The following is a 25,454-nucleotide window of genomic DNA, read 5'->3' as shown; positions in this document are numbered from 1 at the left end:
TAAGTTAACACAAACCAATCAATAACTCTGTTAAAGTTTAAAACCTTAGCTACCAAAGACAATTTTCATTTTGTTACCCATTAATCGTCAATTTTTTTGTAGTTACTATTAAGTAATTGATACGTGGCGAGATATCGAAGTACTACAATACGGCAAATGTGTTTCCAATAAGACGCACTACTGATGACCATCAGTTGTGTGATAGATATGTAATGCATTAGCTCACCTGTTCAGTGTGTTTTATTTTCCTGTTTAACGAGATCATCGATCGAACACATCAATAGATTTGACGGGAATGCAGACGCCGATCTACCGTTCCAATATACCATACATTACTCATATAGCGGTTGACATCTGTTGCTTGCACTCACAACTCATTCACGCCCATCCCTCCCGAGGGGGTTCCTAAAGTACCGACCATTGTATCCAGCGTGTGTTAGTATTCAGGTAGGTAACCAGCATACCATTGTGTCTGAAACACCTCAAATGGAAGAGTTCATCCAACTAAGCTTCACTCAGCTGACATCAAAATCGAAAATCGCCGTAGTGCTTAAAGGACAGAATTTCAACGGAGCTGAGAAACAAGTTGGACGTATGTTCTGGCGTGAAACTGAATTATGACATTATACGGATCTACAATCTGGAGAAAGTATTGTTAGGATAATAGAAATCAGTGAACGCCATTCACAATACTGTGTTCAGCTTTCTAACCGAGGCCATGCAATCCGTTTACTTTAATCAAACCCGTGTGAAATTAGTGTCAGGAAACGTTTAAAGACGTTAGTTGTAGCGACATGGTCAACGGTAGTGTCTGTGACGGCATTCTATACACAGATATGCTTTCAAATAATTCAATAAGATATATCGTTGATAGAAGAGTAGAGAGTATGATGTAGACTTTCGTACCCGCCACCAGCGTCATTGACAACTAGAGCAGTGTGCTATTCAGATGTACGTGCGAACGGGGTTGAGCAGGACCCTGGCTCTAGTTGTGCTTCTGTGTCGTGGTGCCGTTCACAGCAGCGCGCAACATGAAAGTACAAGTTTCGTTCTTCGTGTTTTACGTTTCAAGCTCATGCAAAAACTTATATAGCAAAAAGTATCCTTCCACGAGCTATGGAAATAACGTATTTCAACCAAAATGGCCCGCGATCTGTGTGGATTAAAACTGCTATTGGATTACATATGTATCTCTTTGGCGATCTCCGTTTGTGGTGTTTGTTCTCAAATCAGAATTCTAGGAATCTGTGATCAGAAATTAGTAAGCATGTGTTACGGAACATTTCAAAGACATTTCCAAGAGAATGTATACTCCTCCACAGGAGTAAATATTACATGGGAGGTGTTTGAGGGCAGTGATGATTTTGATTATAATTTGAGGAGTCTCGCAGGATTAAGACTACCAGGTGTTTGGGATGTAGCATTTGCGTTTGGTAATAGTTCTGTTGTCAATGCGGCGGCGACATTCGCTAAGTCTGATCAAATCCCGCTTTTCGTTTATGATACATCAAACACGAAAACGCCGGTAAGTGACTTTTTAAAAATACTTTTTAATAATTACATATTTTAATTATCTATATTTCCAGTCAGCATTTGTAATCACCATACCCCAGAATGCACTAAAGACGTTGTCGTTACCCCATAATTGGTCGCGGTGGGGGGATGTTAGATTTATATGAAGAAAGTTTTATTAATTGATATACAAAATGGTGATGTTGAATCCATCATAAAAGTTCTGAAAAAAAGAAAAGTTTAATTTTAGTTTCGTTCGCGCACTTATGATGATGAGGATACCATAAAAACATTAACATTTTTACATAACAATCATTTCACGTTCAGCTTAAGATATCTCGTGTTTGATATAGGCACATTGTCTTATACAAAAATAATATGTTTATATTTGATATTATCATTAAATTAAATCAAAACTTCAAAGCAAAAGGTATATTGGGAATTAAGAATGTTTTGAACATACATCACGATTCACAGTGTGCTTGGTGAGCTACTCGGCGAGCTTTCTGCAGTTTTACAATTTTGTCGGGTAAGAGATGTTGTCAACAGGATCATGACGTATTAAGCTTCAGACAAATCTGTGGTTGTGATAAGAATTATTTTTAAAACAAATTAACCCACAGTGTCCTTATCGGCGCCTTGACAAACATCTACGTTTTCATTGCGTTGATTGGTAGACTATAAAGTTAACATTCCATAAGACAATAGCGAGATATATGTATCACTTTAAATAAGTGTTTTTAAGTATTTGTATTACAAAATCATCAAAATAAAATACTTCACTGATAATAAAATGTAACGACTATGTTAGATCATAATTTATAATATTTTATCACGTGTTGGTATAATATAAAGACTTTGTCACAATATATCTCTCAACATTTTATCACGTGTCGGTATAATATAAAGACTTTTTCAGAATATATCTTTCAACATTTATCACGTGTTGGTATAACATAAAGACTTTGTCAGAATATATCTTTCAACATTTTATCGCGTGTCGGTATAATATGATGTTCTTGCTGTTTATTGTACAATATATTCATAAGGAATTAGTGCAAACAATTATAGTAGTCAGATTTAAAGCAGCATTTGGTGGAAACACTTTGCTACATTAGATCCGTCAGAATAAACGGTCGCATCGTCCTTTATCAAAACTATAGCACGTGAATGTATAGCTAATGAACAACTGGTGTTTGTGAAGTCTACTCACATTTTACCTGTATCCCATATTTACAACTCAGTATTGATACTGAAACGTGAACACGCCAAGTCATTCTGGTAAAAAAATTGTCTACTTAAACTTCCGTTGATCTTAAAATATATGTTTTTCGCGACACTTTGTTTGGAGATTCCAAACTCTTAAAAACCGTTCGAGACCTCTCGAGACACATGGTAACAATGACTAACGTACGTTCCTTGAGAGAAAAACTGTTGTGAAAAAAAATCTTGAAATTTTTCAGAAATTCTTTATCGGACATGGAATATCCGTTCTCTCGATCTTTCTTTTTTAAAGCGATACCGAACATTCTAAAAAAGACATTCTTTAGTTGACAACATTAAATAAACACATGTATCCGAAACGAACGCGCCCACGTCACTATCCACGTTTCTCGAGAGAAGAGGTCGGGCTGTTATCAAACGTAAGACTTCGCACTCTCTCACGTGCTGACGTTCAAATATATTTAGTACGAAACATCTGGTTTGGAAGTTCATGGAGTCTGCTAGTGTAGGTATTTAGCGTTTCAGTAAACTATCATAAAACTAACCAGAATATTTGTGATAAAACTTGTTTGCGGGAGTGGGCATGTTGTATGATGGATGTTTTCAATGTAATGTAATTTATCAAAACGGTACCCAATACGTCATTATTTGTATGGTAGGCCAAGTGTCAGGGGGATAATCGATATTTCCTGCTTTAAAGGTGTGTTAGGTTAAAAAACAACCTTCTTTAAAGTACATAATTAAAACATATCACACCTTCACGATTAATCAAACACCAAAGAATGAATTGGTTTTCCGTCAATAATTTAAGCGATATGGGAATGTAATATGCACTCGAACAGGTGTAAAACTGCTGTTAAAACTACACACTAATCATCGTTATAGCACAGTCTCCAGTGTTGACATGCCAATAAATAGACACACCTGTAATCACCAGCAGTCTGGCCTAGCGCTGAATGTTATGCGTAATGATAAGTCGTCTAGGTTATTTCTTGGTCAGAAACGAGAAGGATACTAATGGCGCTAGCGGTCAATTGGGCAAACAGTAGGCAAGTCGATCATCGCCGTATTTGTGTACATAACGGCGCCATTATCAACAGTGGTTTACACGCTGTCATTATCCTTCATCTCGGGGTTTTCTTAATAGCATCTCCTAAAATGTATAGGCTGAGATATGCTTACAGGGACCAATCTTAAGATTATGGAAGAAGTATTTCCGGGTCTGACGGACAACTGAGAATTTATGTAAATAATGGATATGATTTGCTGGATACTGTTCAGATTTATTATTCAATACGTTTGGACACAGTATTAGAGTTAGTTTTCAGAAAAAATATACTGAGTCTAACTTTAGAACATATATGTAGTATGGTGATTCTCAGGGAGATGCTATGGGTCGGTACTGAAGGAAAGAGGTTTGATATTTAGGTCAGTCTGATCCACGCTGAATCCTGAGGATGACATTTTATGTAGAGAAAAGTACCCCACTGTGTTTAGAATTTGTCAGTTATTATTTAAAGACTTATAAAGGTTTTTAAGTCTAGTCCTATTGTAAACCTCTTGATTGATAACCACGTGGCAGTGCACGGATAACTACAATGCAATGACGAGACACACCTTCGACCAGATGTAAAACGTAGCCACCAGTTATTGTAAGCTATAATTCCACCCTTTCATACATGGTTTAAGTCGGAAATTGAAAGATGGCTTTTATTCAGAGAAGATGAATGTATATTAGTGTATATATAAACGATTTTTTTCAACTACTTTTTTTTTACATTGAGATGTATAGATTTGCATCCATATCGTGCATAACAAACGTCATCACGCGTGCTGAAAGTAAAAAACAAAAACAAAAAAACCCACAAAACTGTACTTTACTAGTGAAACATTATGATCTTTGATTTGTAGATAAGGGGCATAAGATTGACGGAGGAGGGAAAAAATTACGCTGACAAGAATATATAATTTAATTTGACCTTTAAGTCTGATTAGTAGATCGAACGACGGTTTCGAAGGATTCATGGGTTTCATTACCGAAAACTGACAAAGCATCGAGTCAATAGTGTCTATCAGAAAGAAAGCAGAAACGTAGATGGGGGTCAGGGTTGAGATTGTCCGTCAGCGTGGGGCCGGACTCTCCTTCCATTAAGATGCTCCGATAAGGAACTGATGGAAGCTAATGGACACACGGAACCGCTCTGAGACGATGGGTCAGCCAGAAAAGTAATTTGACCACCGTCCATTCGTCATGCAGTGTTTCGGGATGTCTGATATCTGATTGGTGTAATCTGCCAAGCTATCGATTGTATTTTAGAAAACATTGACATACTATTTTTGCTATGAAAGTATCAGTATATATATATCCTAAACAATGAGAAAGGCTGTAGCATTATGATAATGGTCCACTTTACCTGTATATCTGTTAGCGATACGTTTGGTCCACTTTATTTTTCTATAGTATAACACGCAATAAATTCGGACCCCAAGTCATCGAGAGTATTTACTCCAGAAAGAAGGAAAATGTGCCAGCAATGATTGGCTTACTGCATAAATAACTGTATACCGAACTGCTAATGGACACTCACTATTATTCCGAAAGCTTTCGTGATAACATGTTGGTTTCCAAAACGATCTCCATGTTTTCATTGTATTGGTATTGAATAGCTTACAACGGAAAATCACAAAAAAGAGCTTCATGGGAAGAACAGACAGACTTGTGACACCGTATTTCAATAGATTGGCAAGTAAAATGAAAACGATATCTTCAAGAGGATTGGTCGACGATTTAGCGACATACTTACATCTCAGATATTCAAATGATATTAGAAGTGCTGAAGGACAACGTGAAAACATCAAAGTGCAAGACGGACATCTGATAGACATTATAACGCGGACTTTAAAGTAGAAGACTGACTTCTGACGGACAAGGTTATAACGCGGACTTTCAAGTACAAGACGGACTTCTGACGGACAAAGTTATAACGCGGACTTCCGACTACAAGACTGACTTCTGACGGACAAAGTTATAACGCGGACTTCCGACTACAAGACTGACTTCTGACGGGCAAAGTTATAACGCGGACTTCCGACTACAAGACTGACTTCTGACGGGCAAAGTTATAACGCGTACTTTCAAGTACAAGACGGACTTCTGACGGACAAAGATATGACTCGGACTTTTAAGTCCAAGACTGACTTCTGACGGACAAAGTTATAACGCGGACTTTCAAATAGAAAACTGACTTCTGACGGACAAAGTTATAATGCGGACTTTTAAGTACAAAACTAACGTCTGACTAGTAACTTTTTTTAATAGAACAATAAGAACGACATGATATGTTATTTAAAACTCTAGATAAACAGGTGTACATTCTCTCTATTTGATTTCCATAATTTTCTTGTCGCTTCCAGAACGACTTCTCTGTAAACACTCTCCATTGCGAACAAGAGAAAACTTGGCTATTTCTAAACACGCTTTACAAATACCACTACAGCCACAAATTCACGGATGTTTCTGAAACTGAAAGGTAGTATTTAAATTGAAATATGGAATTTTAGGGAAAGGTATTTGATCAAATTAATATCAACAAATAATAACACTTTCCAAGGGACGAATTTCAGTTCAGAAAATTAAAAAAGAAAAAGAAACCAACAATCGTGAAGTTGGGCCATTTGTGACTTTGAACAAATGGTACAAGAGCGTGAACCAGCTATCAATGAGTTAATAAGTTTTGACATCACTTTTTTCTTATATCAAAGGATATTTACATGCATGTTGGTATATGCTTTGCTGTATTATTTTGTGCGAACCCACCGGAATATTCTCATGCGAATCCACCGGAATATACAGCGTTGCCAAGTCGGTATTTATTCTCATGCGAACCCACCGGAATATACAGCGTTGCCAAGTCGGTATTTATTCTCATGCGAACCCACCGAAATATATAGCGTTGCCAAGTCGGTATTTATTCTCATGCGAACCCACCGGAATATACAGCGTTACCAAGTCGTTATTTATTCTCATGCGAACCCACCGGAATATGCACCGTTGCAAAGTCGTTATTTATTCTCATGCGAACCCACCGGAATATTAAAATGCGAACCCACCAGAATATATAGCGTTTTCAAGTCGGTATTTATTCTCATGCGAACCCACCGGAATATGCACCGTTGCAAAGTCGTTATTTATTCTCATGCGAACCCACCGGAATATACAGCGTTGCCAAGTCGGTATTTATTCTCATGCGAACCCACCGGAATATACAGCGTTGCCAAGTCGGTATTTATTCTCATGCGAACCCACCGGAATATACAGCGTTGCCAAGTCGCTATTTATTCTCATGCGAACCCATCGGAATATTAAAATGCGAACCCACCAGAATATATAGCGTTTTCAAGTCGGTATTTATTCTCATGCGAACCCACCGGAATATACAGCGTTGCAAAGTCGCTATTTATTCTCATGCGAACCCACCGGAATATACAGCGTTGCCAAGTCGGTATTTATATATATACGTCTCTGTGCGAACCCACCGGAATATATAGTGTTTTGAAGTCGTTATTAATTCTCATGCGAACTCACTGGGATACTTTCATGCGAACCCATCGGAGTATACAGTGCTTTAAAGTTTTTTAAGTTATGATATTGCCTGGTACTGTATTATCTCTGCTTTTAATATACATTTAAACGCTGTTTATGATACATGCTCAAACATTGAAGTCCTTAGAGGGAGCAAAATTCCAATAAATGCACGTGCGCGTGACCACACGATCGGTAGACCTACTACTTTAGTGTTTATAAATTATAACATGTTGTTCCGCTCCGGCACACAAATCTAGCTTGTTATCATATACTTTTTTATTCCTCCAGCACGTGCCTGCATGTGTTAAACACAGGCCGTGACTAATGATCTGCCACTTTTCTCGCGAGATTTCGAACCTCATCGTATAGGTTGTTCAGTACCTGTACTAGAGGGCGCTGGTTTTTTTTTGTAATATCGAGAATGACGAGAGTTCACACATTTTCAGATTTACGCGTAACAATTACACGACATTGCTTTCCCATCATCACCTTTTTTGTACTTGTAACCCTTAGCGTCATTAAAGACCCTTAGAGAAACAGTTGTGTGATAAAGTTTTAAACGTCACTGGACACAATGTTTCTGATACGAAGTTTTTATTGACATGTTTCGCTGAGAGCGAGCCTTTTCGTAGTTTTTTTTTAAAGTAAATTGGTGAGAAGATCCACTAATGAATATGCCTCCGTGTCACGCCCAATGTCTTATGAGTAATGTCTCCGGTTTTGAATACACAATTTTACTAATTGTTAAGTTAATTTTTTCCTGAACTCCTACATATTTTTTCACGCGTCTGGTCTGTAGGATCACTTAAGAAGTAATTTGTGGTAGACACTGCTGGTTTACTTTTAGTCCCTGAGGTTTACCGTAGTTTCCACGTTTTAATTCCTTGTAATGGCGGCTCGATTTAGAATATACTCATGCACGTTATGCCATGACTTCCTTACCAGCCATACACCTAATTGTTGAAGTTGTTTTGGTCTAGTACCGGACCAGAGTTACTACAGAGCAGATCTTAACATTTAACATTCCGTATCGACCATGCAGAAAACAACTGAGTAAAACAACGTTATATCTCACGTGTAACATTGTTATATCTCACGTGTAACAATATTATATCTCACGTGTAACAATGTTATATTTCATGTGTATCAGTGTTATATCTCACGTGTAACATTGTTATATCTCACGTGTAACATTGTTATATCTCACGTGTAACATTGTTATATCTCACGTGTAACATTGTTATATCTCACGTGTAACAGTGTTATATCTCACGTGTAACTGTTATATCTCACGTGTAACAGTGTTACATCTCACGTGTAACAGTGTTATATCACGTAACTATGTTATATTACATGTGTAACAATGTCATATTACAGTTGTGACAATGTCATATTACAGGTGTAACAATGTCATATTACAGGTGTAACAATATTTTAATACAGATGTAATAATGTTTTAACATCAATCAGGCGTAACATTGTGATAGTAAGATATTGGTACTGCGGCATCTAAGCCTATAGAATCCACGACTATTAGTCCAAAGGGTTTGTCGTGACCTGCATGTCACATTTTAATTCAAGTCGCCTCTTGGGTGTAAACATTTTGGTTCTTAATATCACTGACAAGTCAAAGAAGGACGAGATGGCTGAAGGATACATTTGGAATATTCTTCATTTAGCTATGCTGTATGTAATTCTAAATTTGTATTGAAATGTGCTGTTCATTTGTGTATATTTTCTATCAAACTCATTACTTTGTGTCCTTTATAGAGTCAGGGGATCTTAGCTAGTTTCTGAAAGTTCATTTCTGATATGATTGTGAACTAAAGCATGTTATTATCTCAATGAACAACCTGTTGTTCTCACTGTAACAACAGATATTCTACTGAACAACCTGTTGTTCTCATTGTAACTACACATATTCTATTAAACAACCTGTTGTTCTCATTGTAACTACAAATATTCTACTGAACAACCTGCTGTTCTCACTGTAACTACACATATTCTACTGAACAAGCTGCTGTTCTCACTGTAACAACAGATATTCTATTGAACAACCTGCTGTTCTCACTGTTACTACACATATTCTACTGAACAACCTGCTGTTCTCACTGTTACTACAGATATTGTACTGAACAACCTGCTGTTCTAACTGTTACTACACATATTCTACTGAACAACCTACTGTTCTCACTGTTACTACAGATATTGTACTGAACAACCTGCATTTCCCATTGTAATAACAAATATTCTACTGAACAACCTGTTGTTCTCACTGTTACTACAAATATTCTACTGAACAACCTGTTGTTCTCACTGTTACTACAGATATTGTACTGAACAACCTGCTGTTCTAACTGTTACTACACATATTCTACTGAACAACCTGCTGTTCTCACTGTAATAACAAATATTGTACTGAACAACCTGTTGTTCTCACTGTTACTACAAATATTCTACTGAACAACCTGCATTTCCCATTGTGATAACAAATATTCTACTGAACAACCTGTTGTTCTCACTGTTACTACAAATATTGTACTGAACAACCTGCTGTTCTCACTGTAATAACAAATATTGTAATGAACAACCTGCTGTTCTCACTGTAATAACAAATATTCTACTGAACAACCTGCTGTTCTCACTGTAACAACAGATATTGTACTGAACAACCTGCTGTTCTCACTGTAATAACAAATATTGTACTGAACAACCTACTGTTCTCACTGTAACAACAGATATTGTACTGAACAACCTGCTGTTCTCACTGTAATAACAAATATTGTACTGAACAACCTGCTGTTCTCACTGTAACAACAGATATTGTACTGAACAACCTGCTGTTCTCACTGTAATAACAAATATTCTACTGAACAACCTACTGTTCTCACTGTTACCACAAATATTCTACTGAACAACCTGTTGTTCTCACTGTTACTACAGATATTGTACTGAACAACCTGCTGTTCTCACTGTAATAACAAATATTGTAATGAACAACCTGCTGTTCTCACTGTAATAACAAATATTGTACTGAACAACCTGCTGTTCTCACTGTAATAACAAATATTGTACTGAACAACCTGCTGTTCTCACTGTAACAACAGATATTGTACTGAACAACCTGCTGTTCTCACTGTAATAACAAATATTGTACTGAACAACCTGCTGTTCTCACTGTAATAACAAATATTGTACTGAACAACCTGCTGTTCTCACTGTAACAACAGATATTGTACTGAACAACCTGCTGTTCTCACTGTAACAACAGATATTGTACTGAACAACCTGCTGTTCTCACTGTAATAACAAATATTGTACTGAACAACCTGCTGTTCTCACTGTAATAACAAATATTGTACTGAACAACCTGCTGTTCTCACTGTTACTACAGATATTGTACTGAACAACCTGCTGTTCTCACTGTAATAACAAATATTGTACTGAACAACCTGCTGTTCTCACTGTAACAACAGATATTGTACTGAACAACCTGCTGTTCTCACTGTAATAACAAATATTGTACTGAACAACCTGCTGTTCTCACTGTAACAACAGATATTGTACTGAACAACCTGCTGTTCTCACTGTAATAACAAATATTGTAATGAACAACCTGCTGTTCTCACTGTAATAACAAATATTGTACTGAACAACCTGCTGTTCTCACTGTAATAACAAATATTGTACTGAACAACCTGCTGTTCTCACTGTAATAACAAATATTGTACTGAACAACCTGCTGTTCTCACTGTAACAACAGATATTGTACTGAACAACCTGCTGTTCTCACTGTAATAACAAATATTCTACTGAACAACCTGCTGTTCTCACTGAAACTACAAATATTGTACTGAACAACTAGCTGTTCTCACTGTAACTACAGATATTCTACTGAACAACCTGCTGTTCTCACTGTTACTACAGATATTCTACTGAACAACCTGCTGTTCTCACTGTAACTACAGATATTCTACTGAACAACCTGCTGTTCTCACTGTAACTACAAATATTGTACTGAACAACTAGCTGTTCTCACTGTAACTACAGATATTCTACTGAACAACCTGCTGTTCTCACTGTAACTACAGATATTCTACTGAACAACCTGCTGTTCTCACTGTTACTACAGATATTGTACTGAACAAGCTGTTGCTGCCAATTTAACAACAACTATACACGGCATGCTACCTGGCGTCTATTGTATATCGTTGATTAATGTCAGGAGGATCATTCGAACGACACACGTTTGACAAATATATACAACTTTTCTATGGAATACAAATATACACGACTTCAAATTGAGATGTTTAGTTTTACACGGCACTGTATCGATGTAATGAGTCAACTAAGTAAATAGCAAAGTGATGCTGAAATCACCATCGACGTCAGTCATCCTACACCTGGCCACGAACATTTCAACAATTGTTCTGATCAATATATTCAACTTTAACGTCACGTTGGAACCGAACAATAGAGTATTAATGATTAGTATTCTAATCAGGTGAGATATAAGAAGACTTGTGCTTGTGTATTTAAAGTTCACATTGGCAGCGTTTACATTATCATAGATATTTTATACATTACACAGGTAACTCAGTGGTAATCTCTGTTCAACAGGTCTCGGTAGAGCAGGTATTGTAGTTCTGGTGCACAAGATTCTGGTATCTTTCACTAGTTATGTTTTATTATAATTTACACATTTAGAAGGAACGCATTTGGTTTGTTGTTGCCTCTTTAATGAATTTACGGTGTCCTTGACTTCAGCTGTAATAGAAGTTTTCAAGTCATTTTCTTGTCAAACTTCGGCAAATTCAAGAAAGTCAGGAGGGTTTGACCATGAAAATGAAAATACTCCGAATTTTACATTTGTAATAGTTTACTGTATGGAATTTTTTTATCATAAGTGTTAACATGTGCGGAAATTATTATCGATATAAAACGTATTTCTGAAAATCTCGTGCCAGTTAAAACCCAATATCAAACATACAGAAAACAATTCAGTGTGTACGTCAGGTAGATGACAAGGGTGTTAGTGACGTGTTTACACGTGTGCACGTGACGTGGATCACACGTGTGTACGAGACGTTGATCACACGTGTGTACATGACGTTGATCACAAGTGTGTACGTGACGTTGATCACAAGAGTTTAAGTGACGTTGATCACTCTTGTGTACATGACGTTGATCACAAGTGTGTACGTGACGTGGATCAAGTTTGGCGGCTTGTCAGACAGTTGAAAAACCTTCCGCTAGCATACCGTTATAATGAAGAGGTTGGCTCCGTCTTATTTTTCTCACAAGAAATTATATTCTTCTGAATAGTTTATATTTGTCTATATGCTAATGGAGGAGAGCATTCATATGGGAATCACCCGGTCCATCGTAGTTATACGGTCAGGGTTCACAGTTGCTTCAGTCTCTCGCCGTAATGAGTATCGGATCCATAGTTGATCAGTCCAAGATCTACTGGACCAGTTTGATTAGAAATCTCAAGGGCCGCTAATTTACAATTATATATGAACAATCACACTGACCAAACTTGACCAGGAATACATGAAATTGACTCAGATCGTAAGCAAAGTCTGATTAGCTTTGTAAATCTAGAAGAAAAATTTGACGTGTCATTTTTTCATGAATATATGATGTGTGCTAGACTTAAAAATGTCACAAATCATATGTATTAGACAACTATTTTTGTCCGTTCAGTATAATACATTAAAGCGTTAGCATTACGTTCTGTACTAATTACAAACCTGGGAATCCTATCGGACACTACATTGGGGATAACGACATAACTAGCATACATTGTATGTGACAGGCATCTATTGATAAGTTTCGAGCCAAATACAGCATATCGAGATAAGAATTATGACTCGCTTGAGAACTGGTGTTATGGACTACCCAGTCTCACTGAGCTTTATGATATTGTTATTGTCAGTGAAAGAGTGGGCGTGGATGTTGATAGTCCAGAAGATGTGGTTGTTCACGGTGGTTGTGGTTGTCGGTATGTTGGAGGATGTGGTTGTCAGTGTGTCGGAGGATGTGGTTGTCAATATGTCGGAGGATGTGGTTGTCAGTATGTCGAAGGATGTGGTTGTCATTACGGTGGAGGATGTGGTTGTCAGTATGTCGGAGGATGTGGTTGTCAGTATGTCGGAGGATGTTGTGGTCAGCACGGTGGAGGATGAGATTGTCAGTATGTCGGAGTATGTTGTTGTCAGAATATCGGAGTATGTGGTTGTCAGTATGTCGGGGGATGTTGTTGTCAGAATATCGGAGTATGTGATTGTCAGTAAGTGGTTCCTGTTCCTTGGCATTTGTAGTTAACAGTAAGCCCACAGAAATAGTTGCTTGTTACACAGTATTTTAAACTAAGTCAGCAGTTAGTAAAGGAGCTAAGATGGGATTTTAGAATTTGAGATACAGGGTATATATAGCTTTCTATTAAAAGGACCATTTAAATCAGGGCAGGTGTTTTACCTCGTTCACTGTAAACAATGATAACCGAACAAGTGTCTGCGCCAAAAAAGAAATATGCAGCATCGTGCCCTTTAGAATATTTTATTGTATTAAAAATTGCATTTTGATCAATACAAATTCTACAGTCTGAAGAGTGAAATCAGAAACGGCAGGTGATGCCAGAAAATTTGCTAGAATGAAATATTTGATTTCTCTCCTTCCTTTTCTCAAACCAAGCATTTGATGTTTGTAACAGGCATGTCAGACATTTATCAATGGAATGTTTTGTTAAATCCTGGCATTCTAATCACCCAATCTCATGTGGAATAGCGTTGTAGGCGATCTATAAATTATATGGCGATTGTTGCCGGGATCCAATTATCTATATTGTCGTTTATAATTAAGGCAGCTATAGGATTGTTACATTTGAATTTATATTAGATGACACCTGGAGTCACAGAGATACACATCATACACAGAATTTCTACGATCTTATTCGTCTGCTCGCCCCTCTCAGTAGAGTTTCTGTTCTAGATTAAAACCAAATATGCGTGATCAGGCCAGGATATGTTTGATATCTGACGAAGTATCAGCGCTTGTACAGAAGACCTGTTGGTGCAAAGATCTTACAAGACCGTTGAGAATCGGCTAAGCCTAGAGCTACATGCAACAAAACGGCAATGTCTACCAAATGAACGCATGTTATATTTTTCTTTCCAACAAGGCTTTGTTTCGTTACCAGTCTTTGGGAAGATTTTATTTTCTCGTAGATCCATTTAAATATCAGAAGAAACAAAGTGTGGCCGACTCGCATGACTATGTGTTGGGTAAGAATTGGTATCTTTGGAGTGGCATTGTCATTTTTTTTTAATTTAAAACGTGTGCAATGGCCAATTTATTGTGCAGCTTTCTGTGTTTAATGAATTCGAAATATCGATTTCGGCAAATTCATATCTAATTAAATGTTTGACAAAACCATACTTTGCTCAGTTGTTACAATGACGTAAAAATGTCACCGATAGCAAATATCAGTCATCAACAAGTAAACTTCCGCCGCCACAATATGGTTTATGTGATCGATTTGTTTAAATGTAAAAAGAACAAGTCAGATAAACCTGATAAGACAATAGAGATAAACTTTAAAACAATAGAGATAACACAATAGAGATAACACAATAGAGATAAAACAATAGAGATAAAACATTAGAGATAACACAATAGAGATAACACAATAGAGATAACACAATAGAGATAAAACAATAGAGATAAAACAATAGAGATAACACAATAGAGATAAAACAATAGAGATAAAACATTAGAGATAACACAATAGTTATAAAACAATAGAGATAACACAATAGAGATAACACAATAGAGAAACACAATAGAGACACACAATAGAGATAACACAATAGAGATAACACAATAGAGATAACACAATAGAGATAACACAATAGAGACCACACAATAGAGATAACACAATAGAGATAACACAATAGAGATAACACAATAGAGACAACACAATAGAGATAACACAATAAAGATAACACAATAGAGATAACACAATAATAACACAATATTACTAAAACAATAGAGATAACACAAATAGAGATAAAACACATAGAGATAACACAATAGTTATAAAACAATAGAGACAACACAATAGAGATAAAACATTAGAGATAAAACATTAGAGATAACACAATAGTTATAAAACAATAGAGACAACACAATAGAGATAACACAATAGAGATAAAACAATAGAGATAACACACAATAGTTATAAAACAATAGAGACAACACAATAGAGATAACACAATAGAGATAAAACAATAGAGATAAAACAATAGAGATAACACAATAGTTATAACACAATAGTACAAAACAATAGAGATAATACAACACAATAGAGATAAAACAATAGAGATAAAACATTAGAGATAAAACAATAGAGACAACACAATAGAGATAAAACATTAGAGATAAAATATTAGAGATAAAACATTAGAGATAAAACAATTAGAGATAACACAATAGTTATAAAACAATAGAGACAACACAATAGAGATAACACAATAGAGATAACACTAGTTATAAAACAATAGAGACAACACAATAGAGATAACACAATAGAGATAAAACAATAGAGATAAAACAATAGAGATAACACAATAGTTATAAAACAATAGAGACAACACAATAGAGATAAAACATTAGAGATAAAACATTAGAGATAAAACAATAGAGACAACACAATAGAGATAAAACATTAGAGATAAAACATTAGAGATAAAACATTAGAGATAACACAATAGAGATAAAACAATAGAGACAACACAATAGAGATAAAACAATAGAGATAAAACATTAGAGATGAAAGATAGAGATAAAACAATAGAGATTTACAATAGAGATAAAACAAGAGAGATTACACAATAGAGACAACACAATAGTAATAAAACAATAGAAATAAAAAAGTAGATATGAAATAATAAAGATGAACAGCCTGGGCCTTTTGTTGCTATCGATACTAACTGGTTTATCTGTTGTATTTATACCACTGTCAACATTACATCATGTGATTCAGCAAATGTTTAAATGTCGGATGCTGGTCAATGTGGCACAGTCCTGGCTGTTGGCGCCGCATCATCATGTCTTTGACGTATTTATTACGGTATGGAAATACCGTGAGTGCTTTACATCTTCACAATACCCTCAACGACACTGACATTGACGGTGAAAGCCAGATTATGCATGACGATACGTCAACTCATGTGATTCAAAACTCTCTTGTTTTCTCATTGTTATATGTTGGCCCAGTTTTCTTTCAGGAAGTCTAGGAGTATGGAATTCATTGTTTCCATGGCTACAAGGATCGCCATTTCGTTCTCTTGTGCGGATCTTAACACAGGAACACTTCCTTACCCTGTCACAGCCATTCTCAGCTTCCTAGAATCCGGTTTTTCTGTCAGAAAATATCAGATAGAATCTAACATACAATATACAAACATCGTTACAATATTTATAGAAATGCTAAATTTTCATTTCCTTGTGAGATTTGATGAAACGAGATTCAGAAGATTTATTTCATTTTTTGTATTTTGCGAGCCTTGACGAATTTCATTTGACATTAACTCTCATTTAAAATCCATTTTATCACATAACCCAGGCAAGTTTTTGAAGTCAACATGTGAAGGACATAATGTAATGAATCGTGACATTGTGTCGTGCAATTGTCTTTCATAACATAACGTCATTGTCCATATCATGACATCGCAATCGATTTGCGCAACCAATGAAAAACGCTGCAGGGTATATTTCACTAGTGACACGTATGCAAAATTATTCGAATGTCGAATTCACTTGATGATAGATGGGTCATGTGACAAAACTTAGTGCGCTACACGGAGAATTACTAAAATTTACATATATTCAAATAAAATATAAAATTGTATATATTACATAACAAATAAAACCATTACACTTTAGTCAGAAATATTAAAAATATATTGTACAAAACACAATAACATTGTACAGAAGATATACAACCGAACAGCGCCAGTTAATAGCCTATAGTAAGATATAACAAACCCAATCAATGAATTCAACATACAGCTGTTTGGTCCTTCTAGGTCTCGTCAGCGACGCCAGGGGTCTAAATTTTGAAGCCTGGAAGGTGTCTGAGGAACATTCAAAATGACCGAAAGAAAAAAAAAAAGTCAAGACGGGGAGGTTCAGCACCCCCACAAACAAACCGTCGTCTTTGTTTTTCTTGTTTGTTTACTGTTCAGGTAGTCTCTGTTAAGGCTCCCGTATTGCAGACGTAGCATCACTTATATTAGATAAGATTCACATGCCGGACATCGTCAATGAAGCATTGATCTTTCCGAAACTCTTGGTCTTATTTTTCTTGTACCTTTTTCAAATGTATCAATACAGATTTATTCCAATTTCTATTTTTTTTCTAGTGTCAGTTTCGAAATTGTATAGCGGTTTTTTTACGTTCAAATGTCTTTTTTCCTATTTTGAAGCGGAGTCGTTTTCTGTTGTGGCTGATGTTTTGTTTAAGTTGATGTACTCCCATTTTCCGCAGTCGAATTTCTCGGTTCTGACACAATACCAGCAGACATATCTACACGTCTTTACAGTCAGTTCTTTATGTGTACTTTATTTCCGTCTGTTTACAAACCTTTGTTACTTCCTAATCAACTCTAAATTCGTCTTTTCTTCCATTTTATCACCAATTTATCTGATGGAGGATAACATTTCTTTCTTTTGAAACAAAAGCCGATAGAGCTGATATTACTATCTACTGCCCAACTTGTCTTTTAACCTGTCAAGTTGTACTTGTACTTTGCCAATAGATTTTTGTAATTTTGATCTCTCAGAGTTACTGCCCTTTGTTTCACTATGTCAGTATAGCGATAAACTTGACAGACGGTAGGGGTCGTGGATGGTTTTTGTTATCATAGTTTTTTTTTCACTGATGCCCTACGTTGTCTGGATTGTGTACTATTGAATCCTATCTACTACACCATATTCAACTTGAATTATTTTTGTTTTACAATACCGACTCGTGACGGTCACTGACGTCGAGGGAGATATCCATTCCTAGGCATACATAAAAAGCTCAACACTTTGTAATTACCGACGGGGACACTGTGGTGGTTTCCGGCATAACCTTACAAAAATTCAGTAGTCTAGACACTTTATATGCTTGGGTGACAGTTTGACCGCTGATTATTGTTACAGTGTCGATCTAGGTACTATATCAGCTATCCGCGATACTCCAAGGGTTACGATCACTTCAGCACCCATGGAACACGTAACCCTTGAAGTATGAGGATGGCTTCACCAATTGGCGAGCAACTTCACATTGTAGGACAATACTACTGCATATCTATATCCTGACAACATTCGTCATCATCATGTTTCTTTTAGTCTCATTTTTCTCGTTAATATTTTTATTCTAAACCTCAATCATTCTCTCGGTTTTTATCACCCAATCACTCGCATGTTTGATTCTTAATGCATTCTATTACGAAACCCTATCATTATTAATCTTACATTACCATAAATATAATTTTGTTCATTAATCATCAATTCCGTTTGTTTTAAACATTATCTCTTTGTTTTATTTGGTAATTTCCTTAATGTTATTTAACACTACAACATTGTGACTTGTGATTGTATTTTTTTTTCAATTCAGACAACTTTCCTTGTTTACTTCGAATTGTTGAGAATAACAACAATGATACCTGCATCAAGACAAACAGATTTATTTCTAATTTAAGCACGTATCTTTAAAGACTCATTATATATCCATGAAACATTCTACTATAAAACACAATTGAAACATCATTAGATTGCCATCATACATTGTGTAATGGGATTTGAACAGCCAATGCCGATATCTAAAATTGTACAATTTTCAGAAAAAAACACATAAAGATTCTTTACCTAATCGGTGCAGTGTGCTGACTCGATCCGGGATGACGGAATTTCAGGGTACACCTAGAACGTATGTACTTCGGAAAATCAGTATTGATCTCGACTAGAACAACGAGAAGTAGACTCGGCGCTATCCAAAAACTCCCTAACGAGGGTCTATTATATATCTTCGGAACAGATACTCCTAAAACGTATGGGTATCACTTTACTGCCGCGTTTACAAGACTCTCACGCAAAACATCGATCAACGTTTTAAAGATATCTCCAAATGTGGGTTCCTGGAAACGTGATTTTTTTTTCTCGGAAGTTTGTTGTGATTTTGGCATTGTAAGCTGTGTCAGTATATCCGTACTGGCGCCAGTGATATGTTTATGTAACAGAACAAGATACACAGAGCCTGTGTTACCATATAGGACTCCCCATGATACCTTGTTAGAGATAGAAAAAAATCCTGATTCATTTCTCTAAGAACAGTTAGTTCGTATATATGATTTAATGAAACAGGTTCAGAATGTACACACACAAGTTCTTCTTAAGTCATCAGATTTTCGAAAATTACGAAACCTATTGATTGATTGGGCTAGCCTAACCCCATCCCCCTCTGATTATGTTTTTTACAATTCTTTCATCAATTTTCTCAATCGCTTTCTAGATTTCAAAATTTAGGCCCCTAGCATCACTGATGAGTCCTAGAGGTACGAAAGAGCTGTATTATGCAGTCTAATTTATTGATTTGTACCATCGCATCTGTTTATGAATATGTATTTAATGGTGCTACTCACTATATTGTGTGTCTTCTGTAAACTTCAGTAACTATAATTTTTTAAACTTGATATACTTATACATATGTACTACATCTGACAAGACTCAGTAAATTATAACGACGTGGAATTTTACATACCAATTCTCTCTTGACAATCACGTGATTGTGATAAATATAAAACATAGTTTTGTTGTTACCTAGATATGCTAACATCCAGCTATCATTTCACTGTATCTGTGAAAAATTAAACAAATGAAAAGACGTCAGTTCGATCTTTTGTTCAAATCTAACGAATTGGTTTTGCTCGCAACAACACCCAAACACGTTTTTTGTCGTTACACGAGCGAGATATATATGTTCAGTCATACAAGTGAAATATATAACGTAATATTAAACGCGAAACCATTTAATTTTCTTTTATTGCGTTTTTAAATGAAAAATAAAGAGGAAAAATTCAATCCAAACTCCGATACACCGTTTAATTAGTTTAGATAATATAGTGGACGCCGTACAGTCTGACGTTACCCTTCACAACCAATCGACGCCATTTTGAATTGACCGTTTAACATCGTATTCTATAAATAGATGTTATTTCCTGGTCAGAATTGTTTACAAACGATATAAAATTGGAGAAAAAAATGTGATGTGCAAGTAAATGGGAAAGATTCGACTGAAAGCCAATACTATTGTGACGTCATAAATAATTAACATCATGATTACGTCACATTGGTCCAGTAGTGAAAGCAGACCGTCAGAATAAGTCTGTGTAATGGGTAAATCGATTTTAGACTTTTCGTCCATCTTTTTTTTTTTATAAAAATATGGGTTCTATGAAAAACAGAATCTTACGCGAGTGTCGATCTACATGATAATAAAATATTTATCTATTTAAGGGATCCTAACAATTCAAAATATTGAACTTTTTAGATAAATTCCATGTCACATCGACAATTCTGTAAGATCCTGTGTTTATCACTGCAGTGATGATTCCTATATTTTACATGAAACAATATAATATAACTTATTATCCAGTTAGCAGTGGTAACCCATTACCCATCAAGCTTTTATCTACAAAGTATGAGTCCAATGACAATGAGAACGTTTCAAAGCAATTATAGCAGGCTCTTTAACGCTCTAAATTCTGTCTGGCGATTCGCCATTACGACAAAGCGGAAGATTTGTAGCCTGAAATAACAGCGGTTGAAGGGCGCTGATTTGCACGAGCCAAAAGACTACATAATAAACGAAAAGTCGATTCTTCTCCACAATCTAATGAAACTAAGGAAGAAAGATTTCTTTTTTTTTTGGAAGAGTAGAAACAAAGATACGATATAACTGAAAGAAGCCACAAAAGTGACAAGCTCCGCATTGCAATACCATGTACACATAAATTCACTCAGGGATACGTAGAAATCGACTTCCGCTGCCATGTCAGCTCTACTTGAAACATTGTCGTCGTTACATCGACGCGTGACACTGATGCCTTGTAAGACTATTAAAGGGGGATCGTCTCTCACTGGATCTCAGCACATCCTGTACTATAGCAACACTAAACATTTTATAATCCCGCTACTGTGCCCTAATTAACGGAAATAATGTTCCTTTAATTTTGATCTCACTGCACGTCCTTCTGATGCTGGATATGTGGTGATTTTCATTCACTGTATCCCAGTCTTACAAAACTAAAGACAAAAGCCTATTATAGAATGGCTTTATGTCTCGACGGTAAGTTTCCGCGATTTCGTGTGAGAGGTACATCTATATACTTTTTTGGTATGTGTACATCATGCATTTTCAACACACACTTACACACACATATTTTCAGAAAAAGATTTGATCAAACTTGTCTTAAATATTTCATTACAAAAATATTCTAATCAATTGCAATAACATAAAAACATATAGAAAGCTTTTAGAATAAGTTGTCACCAGGGAAAGTGCTATCGTAAGGCTACGGTTTCAGTAAAATGCCACAGTTCATAGTCAATGATAAAGGTATCATATTAGTTCGTTAATGCGCAGGAGAAATCGTTTTTCTTTCGAAATCATTCAATATTGATTCTTAAAAGGTTAACGAATTTGTTGAAACTAGAAATATCGGTACATTTTTCGCAGTGAAATACAAGCCTTCTATTGAAAATATTTGTGATATTTGTGATATTTTCACAGGGAAAATAATAAGTTTTTGAAATTTTCACTCATTTTTGACCAATCAGATCACGGCAGTGAATGTACAAATTTTCCTACAGTGCATTACGGATTCCAGGAACGACAACTCTGGTACATATACATAGCGTAGATTTAGCGATATTGGATGACAAGAAACTCTCGCTAATATTATTTTAATCGTTAGAGTATTTTGTGTTTTGTATTTAGCTACAAAGTACTTATGTTAAGTAATTTGGAGATTTGTATTTCAGACGTGAAGTCATTTATCTGTTATAAAGCGGCGTTCAAGCTTCTGTCGTTGTATCAACCAATACAGTTATTTACTAAATAGTCTTATTCCAAGTTTACTTATTTAAGGCTATTTTTATATTCTCGGGAATTTTGATGATGAATCTATCAAATTATTACACTATATGTCATGTTTATCCAACCATGACGTTTCCACGAGACAACCTTGATACTCTTACGGTTGAATAGCTTACCATCTCCAAGCTGTGATAACCGACACGACAGACCTCACTGCTTCTCAATCGATCAGGATGGTCGGAATTAAGGGTAGTACCAATCGAATGTATGGCGATCTATCAGTGTTCAACGCCGATGTGTTGATATTTGTCATTGTTTGACCACAATTACTTGTACAATGACCTCGTCTTAAGTCTGATTTAAGTAAAGGATTTCTGTATTAGTGCTAATGTCTGTTATGTTGTATGAAATAAAGATTCAGAGAACACGTAATCACAAAATGTAGTAATACAGTTACTTAGTAGCATGGTGTGTTGTAGACGAACACTAACGAAGGTAGCATCACCTGTAAACCCTAACTCTGTAACATGGTGTGTTGTAGACGCACACTAATGAATGTAGCACCAGTTCAATCCCTAACTCTGTAACATTGTGTGTTGTAGACGAACACTAACGAATGTAGCACCATTGTAAACCCTAGCTTTGTAACATGGTGTGTTGTAGACGAACACTAATGAAGGTAGCACCATTTCAATCCCTAACTCTGTAACATTGTGTGTTGTAGACGAACACTAACGAAGGTAGCACCATTGTAAACCATAACTCTGTAACATGGTGTGTTGTAGACGAACACTAATGAAGGTAGCACCATTTCAATCCCTAACTCTGTAACATTGTGTGTTGTAGACGAACACTAACGAATGTAGCACCATTGTAAACCCAGCTATGTAACATGGTGTGTTGTAGACGAACACAAATGAAGGTGGCACCATTTCAATCCCTAACTCTGTAACATTGTGTGTTGTAGACGAACACTAACGAATGTAACACCATTGTAAACCCAGCTATGTAGCATGGTGTGTTGTAGACGAACACAAATGAAGGTAGCACCATTTCAATCCCTAACTCTGTAACATGGTGTGTTGTAGACGAACACTAACGAGGGTACTTAGCATAACTTGCTCTTTTACTGATCAACGTGTAAGACTGAACACAGAACAACGTAAAATAACTTGTGTAAACTATTTTGACAGTAAATAGCTAAAGTAATAATGATCTATCTTGTTTTTTAAATTTACAAATGTATTTTAAAAAACAACAACAATAAAGCACCATCTACTAACGCACAATGAATGAGATTCTTTAAAAACAAAAAAATGTAACCCCCCAATGTCAATCAGACATTATCTAGATATCCATGATTATATTTGTAGCAATTGCTTCGTCTCGCCCGATCACGAATTTTTGTATTGGTGTGAGAAATTGTGTGAAAAATAACATCCTGTCTGTTCATTTTCGTTAAAAATAATATCCGGCAATTAAAACCGCTCTATTGTGGATGATGTCATCAATTGTCGGGCAATGAAAACCGCTGTATTGTGGATGACGTCATCAATTATCGGCCAATGAAAACCGATGTATTGTGGATGATGTCATCCATTATCGGCCAATGAAAACCGCTGTATTATAGATGATGTCATCGATTATCGGCCAATGAAAACAGCTGTACTGTGGATGATGTCATCAATTGTAATTGTTTACAGAATTGCATCAGTGTTTATCTCCTTCGCATCACATCATGTTCATAATTTACCAACCAAGAGATTACAATTTTGTAAATTTGTAGTTTTGAAAGCAATTTTCAAAAATAACAACTTTCAAATATACGTATCAGTAGATCAAGGTAAAAATAACGCATTTTGCTTTTTATAGACGAGTTTTAAAAAAGGTGACTTCACATAAAAATATAAAGACATGCTTTTGATGGAGCAGAGGACGTCTGCCTCACCTGACCTCTTTCTTCTTGAACCTTCCTTTACTAAAACACACTTAATGTGATCTAAGGCTGGGAGGCCCGGGTAACGTTAGTTTACTAAAACACACTTAATGTGATCTAAGGCTGGAAGGCCCGGGTAACGTTACTTTACTAAAACACACTTAATGTGATCTAAGGCTGGGAGGCCCGGGTAACGTTAGTTTACTAAAACACACTTAATGTGATCTAAGGCTGGGAGGCCCGGGTAACGTTAGTTTACTAAAACACACTTAATGTGATCTAAGGCTGGGAGGCCAGGGTAACGTTAGTTTACTAAAACACACTTAGTGTGATCTAAGGCTGGGAGGCCAGGGTAACGTTAGTTTACTAAAACACACTTAGTGTGATCTAAGGCTGGGAGGCCAGGGTAACGTTAGTTTACTAAAACACACTTAGTGTGATCTAAGGCTGGGAGGCCAGGGTAACGTTAGTTTACTAAAACACACTTAGTGTGATCTAAGGCTGGGAGGCCAGGGTAACGTTAGTTTACTAAAACACACTTAATGTGATCTAAGGCTGGGAGGCCCGGGTAACGTTAGTTTACTAAAACACACTTAATGTGATCTAAGGCTGGGAGGCCCGGGTAACGTTAGTTTACTAAAACACACTTAATGTGATCTAAGGCTGGGAGGCCAGGGTAACGTTAGTTTACTAAAACACACTTAATGTGATCTAAGGCTGGGAGGCCAGGGTAACGTTAGTTTACTAAAACACACTTAATGTGATCTAAGGCTGGGAGGCCAGGGTAACGTTAGTTTTAAAACACACTTAATGTGATCTAAGGCTGGGAGGCCAGGGTAACGTTAGTTTACTAAAACACACTTAATGTGATCTAAGGCTGGGAGGCCAGGGTAACGTTAGTTTACTAAAACACACTTAATGTGATCTAAGGCTGGGAGGCCAGGGTAACGTTAGTTTACTAAAACACACTTAATGTGATCTAAGGCTGGGAGGCCAGGGTAACGTTAGTTTACTAAAACACACTTAATGTGATCTAAGGCTGGGAG

General features: G+C 36.2%; 1 protein-coding gene across 1 annotated transcript in view; it reads left to right on the top strand.

The window, feature by feature from the left end:
- The first annotated feature begins 1,141 nt into the window (after window positions 1-1,141).
- The window catches only part of LOC132556254 (glutamate receptor ionotropic, NMDA 3A-like), a 50,569-nt gene continuing 26,256 nt past the window's right edge, over window positions 1,142-25,454 (top strand). The window contains exon 1 of the mRNA XM_060220641.1: window positions 1,142-1,525. Within this exon, the coding sequence (XP_060076624.1) occupies window positions 1,142-1,525 (384 nt within the window). The remainder of the gene's footprint in view (window positions 1,526-25,454) is intronic.

The sequence above is a fragment of the Ylistrum balloti genome, unplaced genomic scaffold, assembly GCF_031769215.1.
Source record: "Ylistrum balloti isolate Yb309-2 unplaced genomic scaffold, AGI_CSIRO_Ybal_v1 Utg369650, whole genome shotgun sequence".
Taxonomy (NCBI): Eukaryota; Metazoa; Mollusca; class Bivalvia; order Pectinida; family Pectinidae; genus Ylistrum; species Ylistrum balloti.
This window is presented reverse-complemented; position numbering and strand designations above follow the sequence as displayed.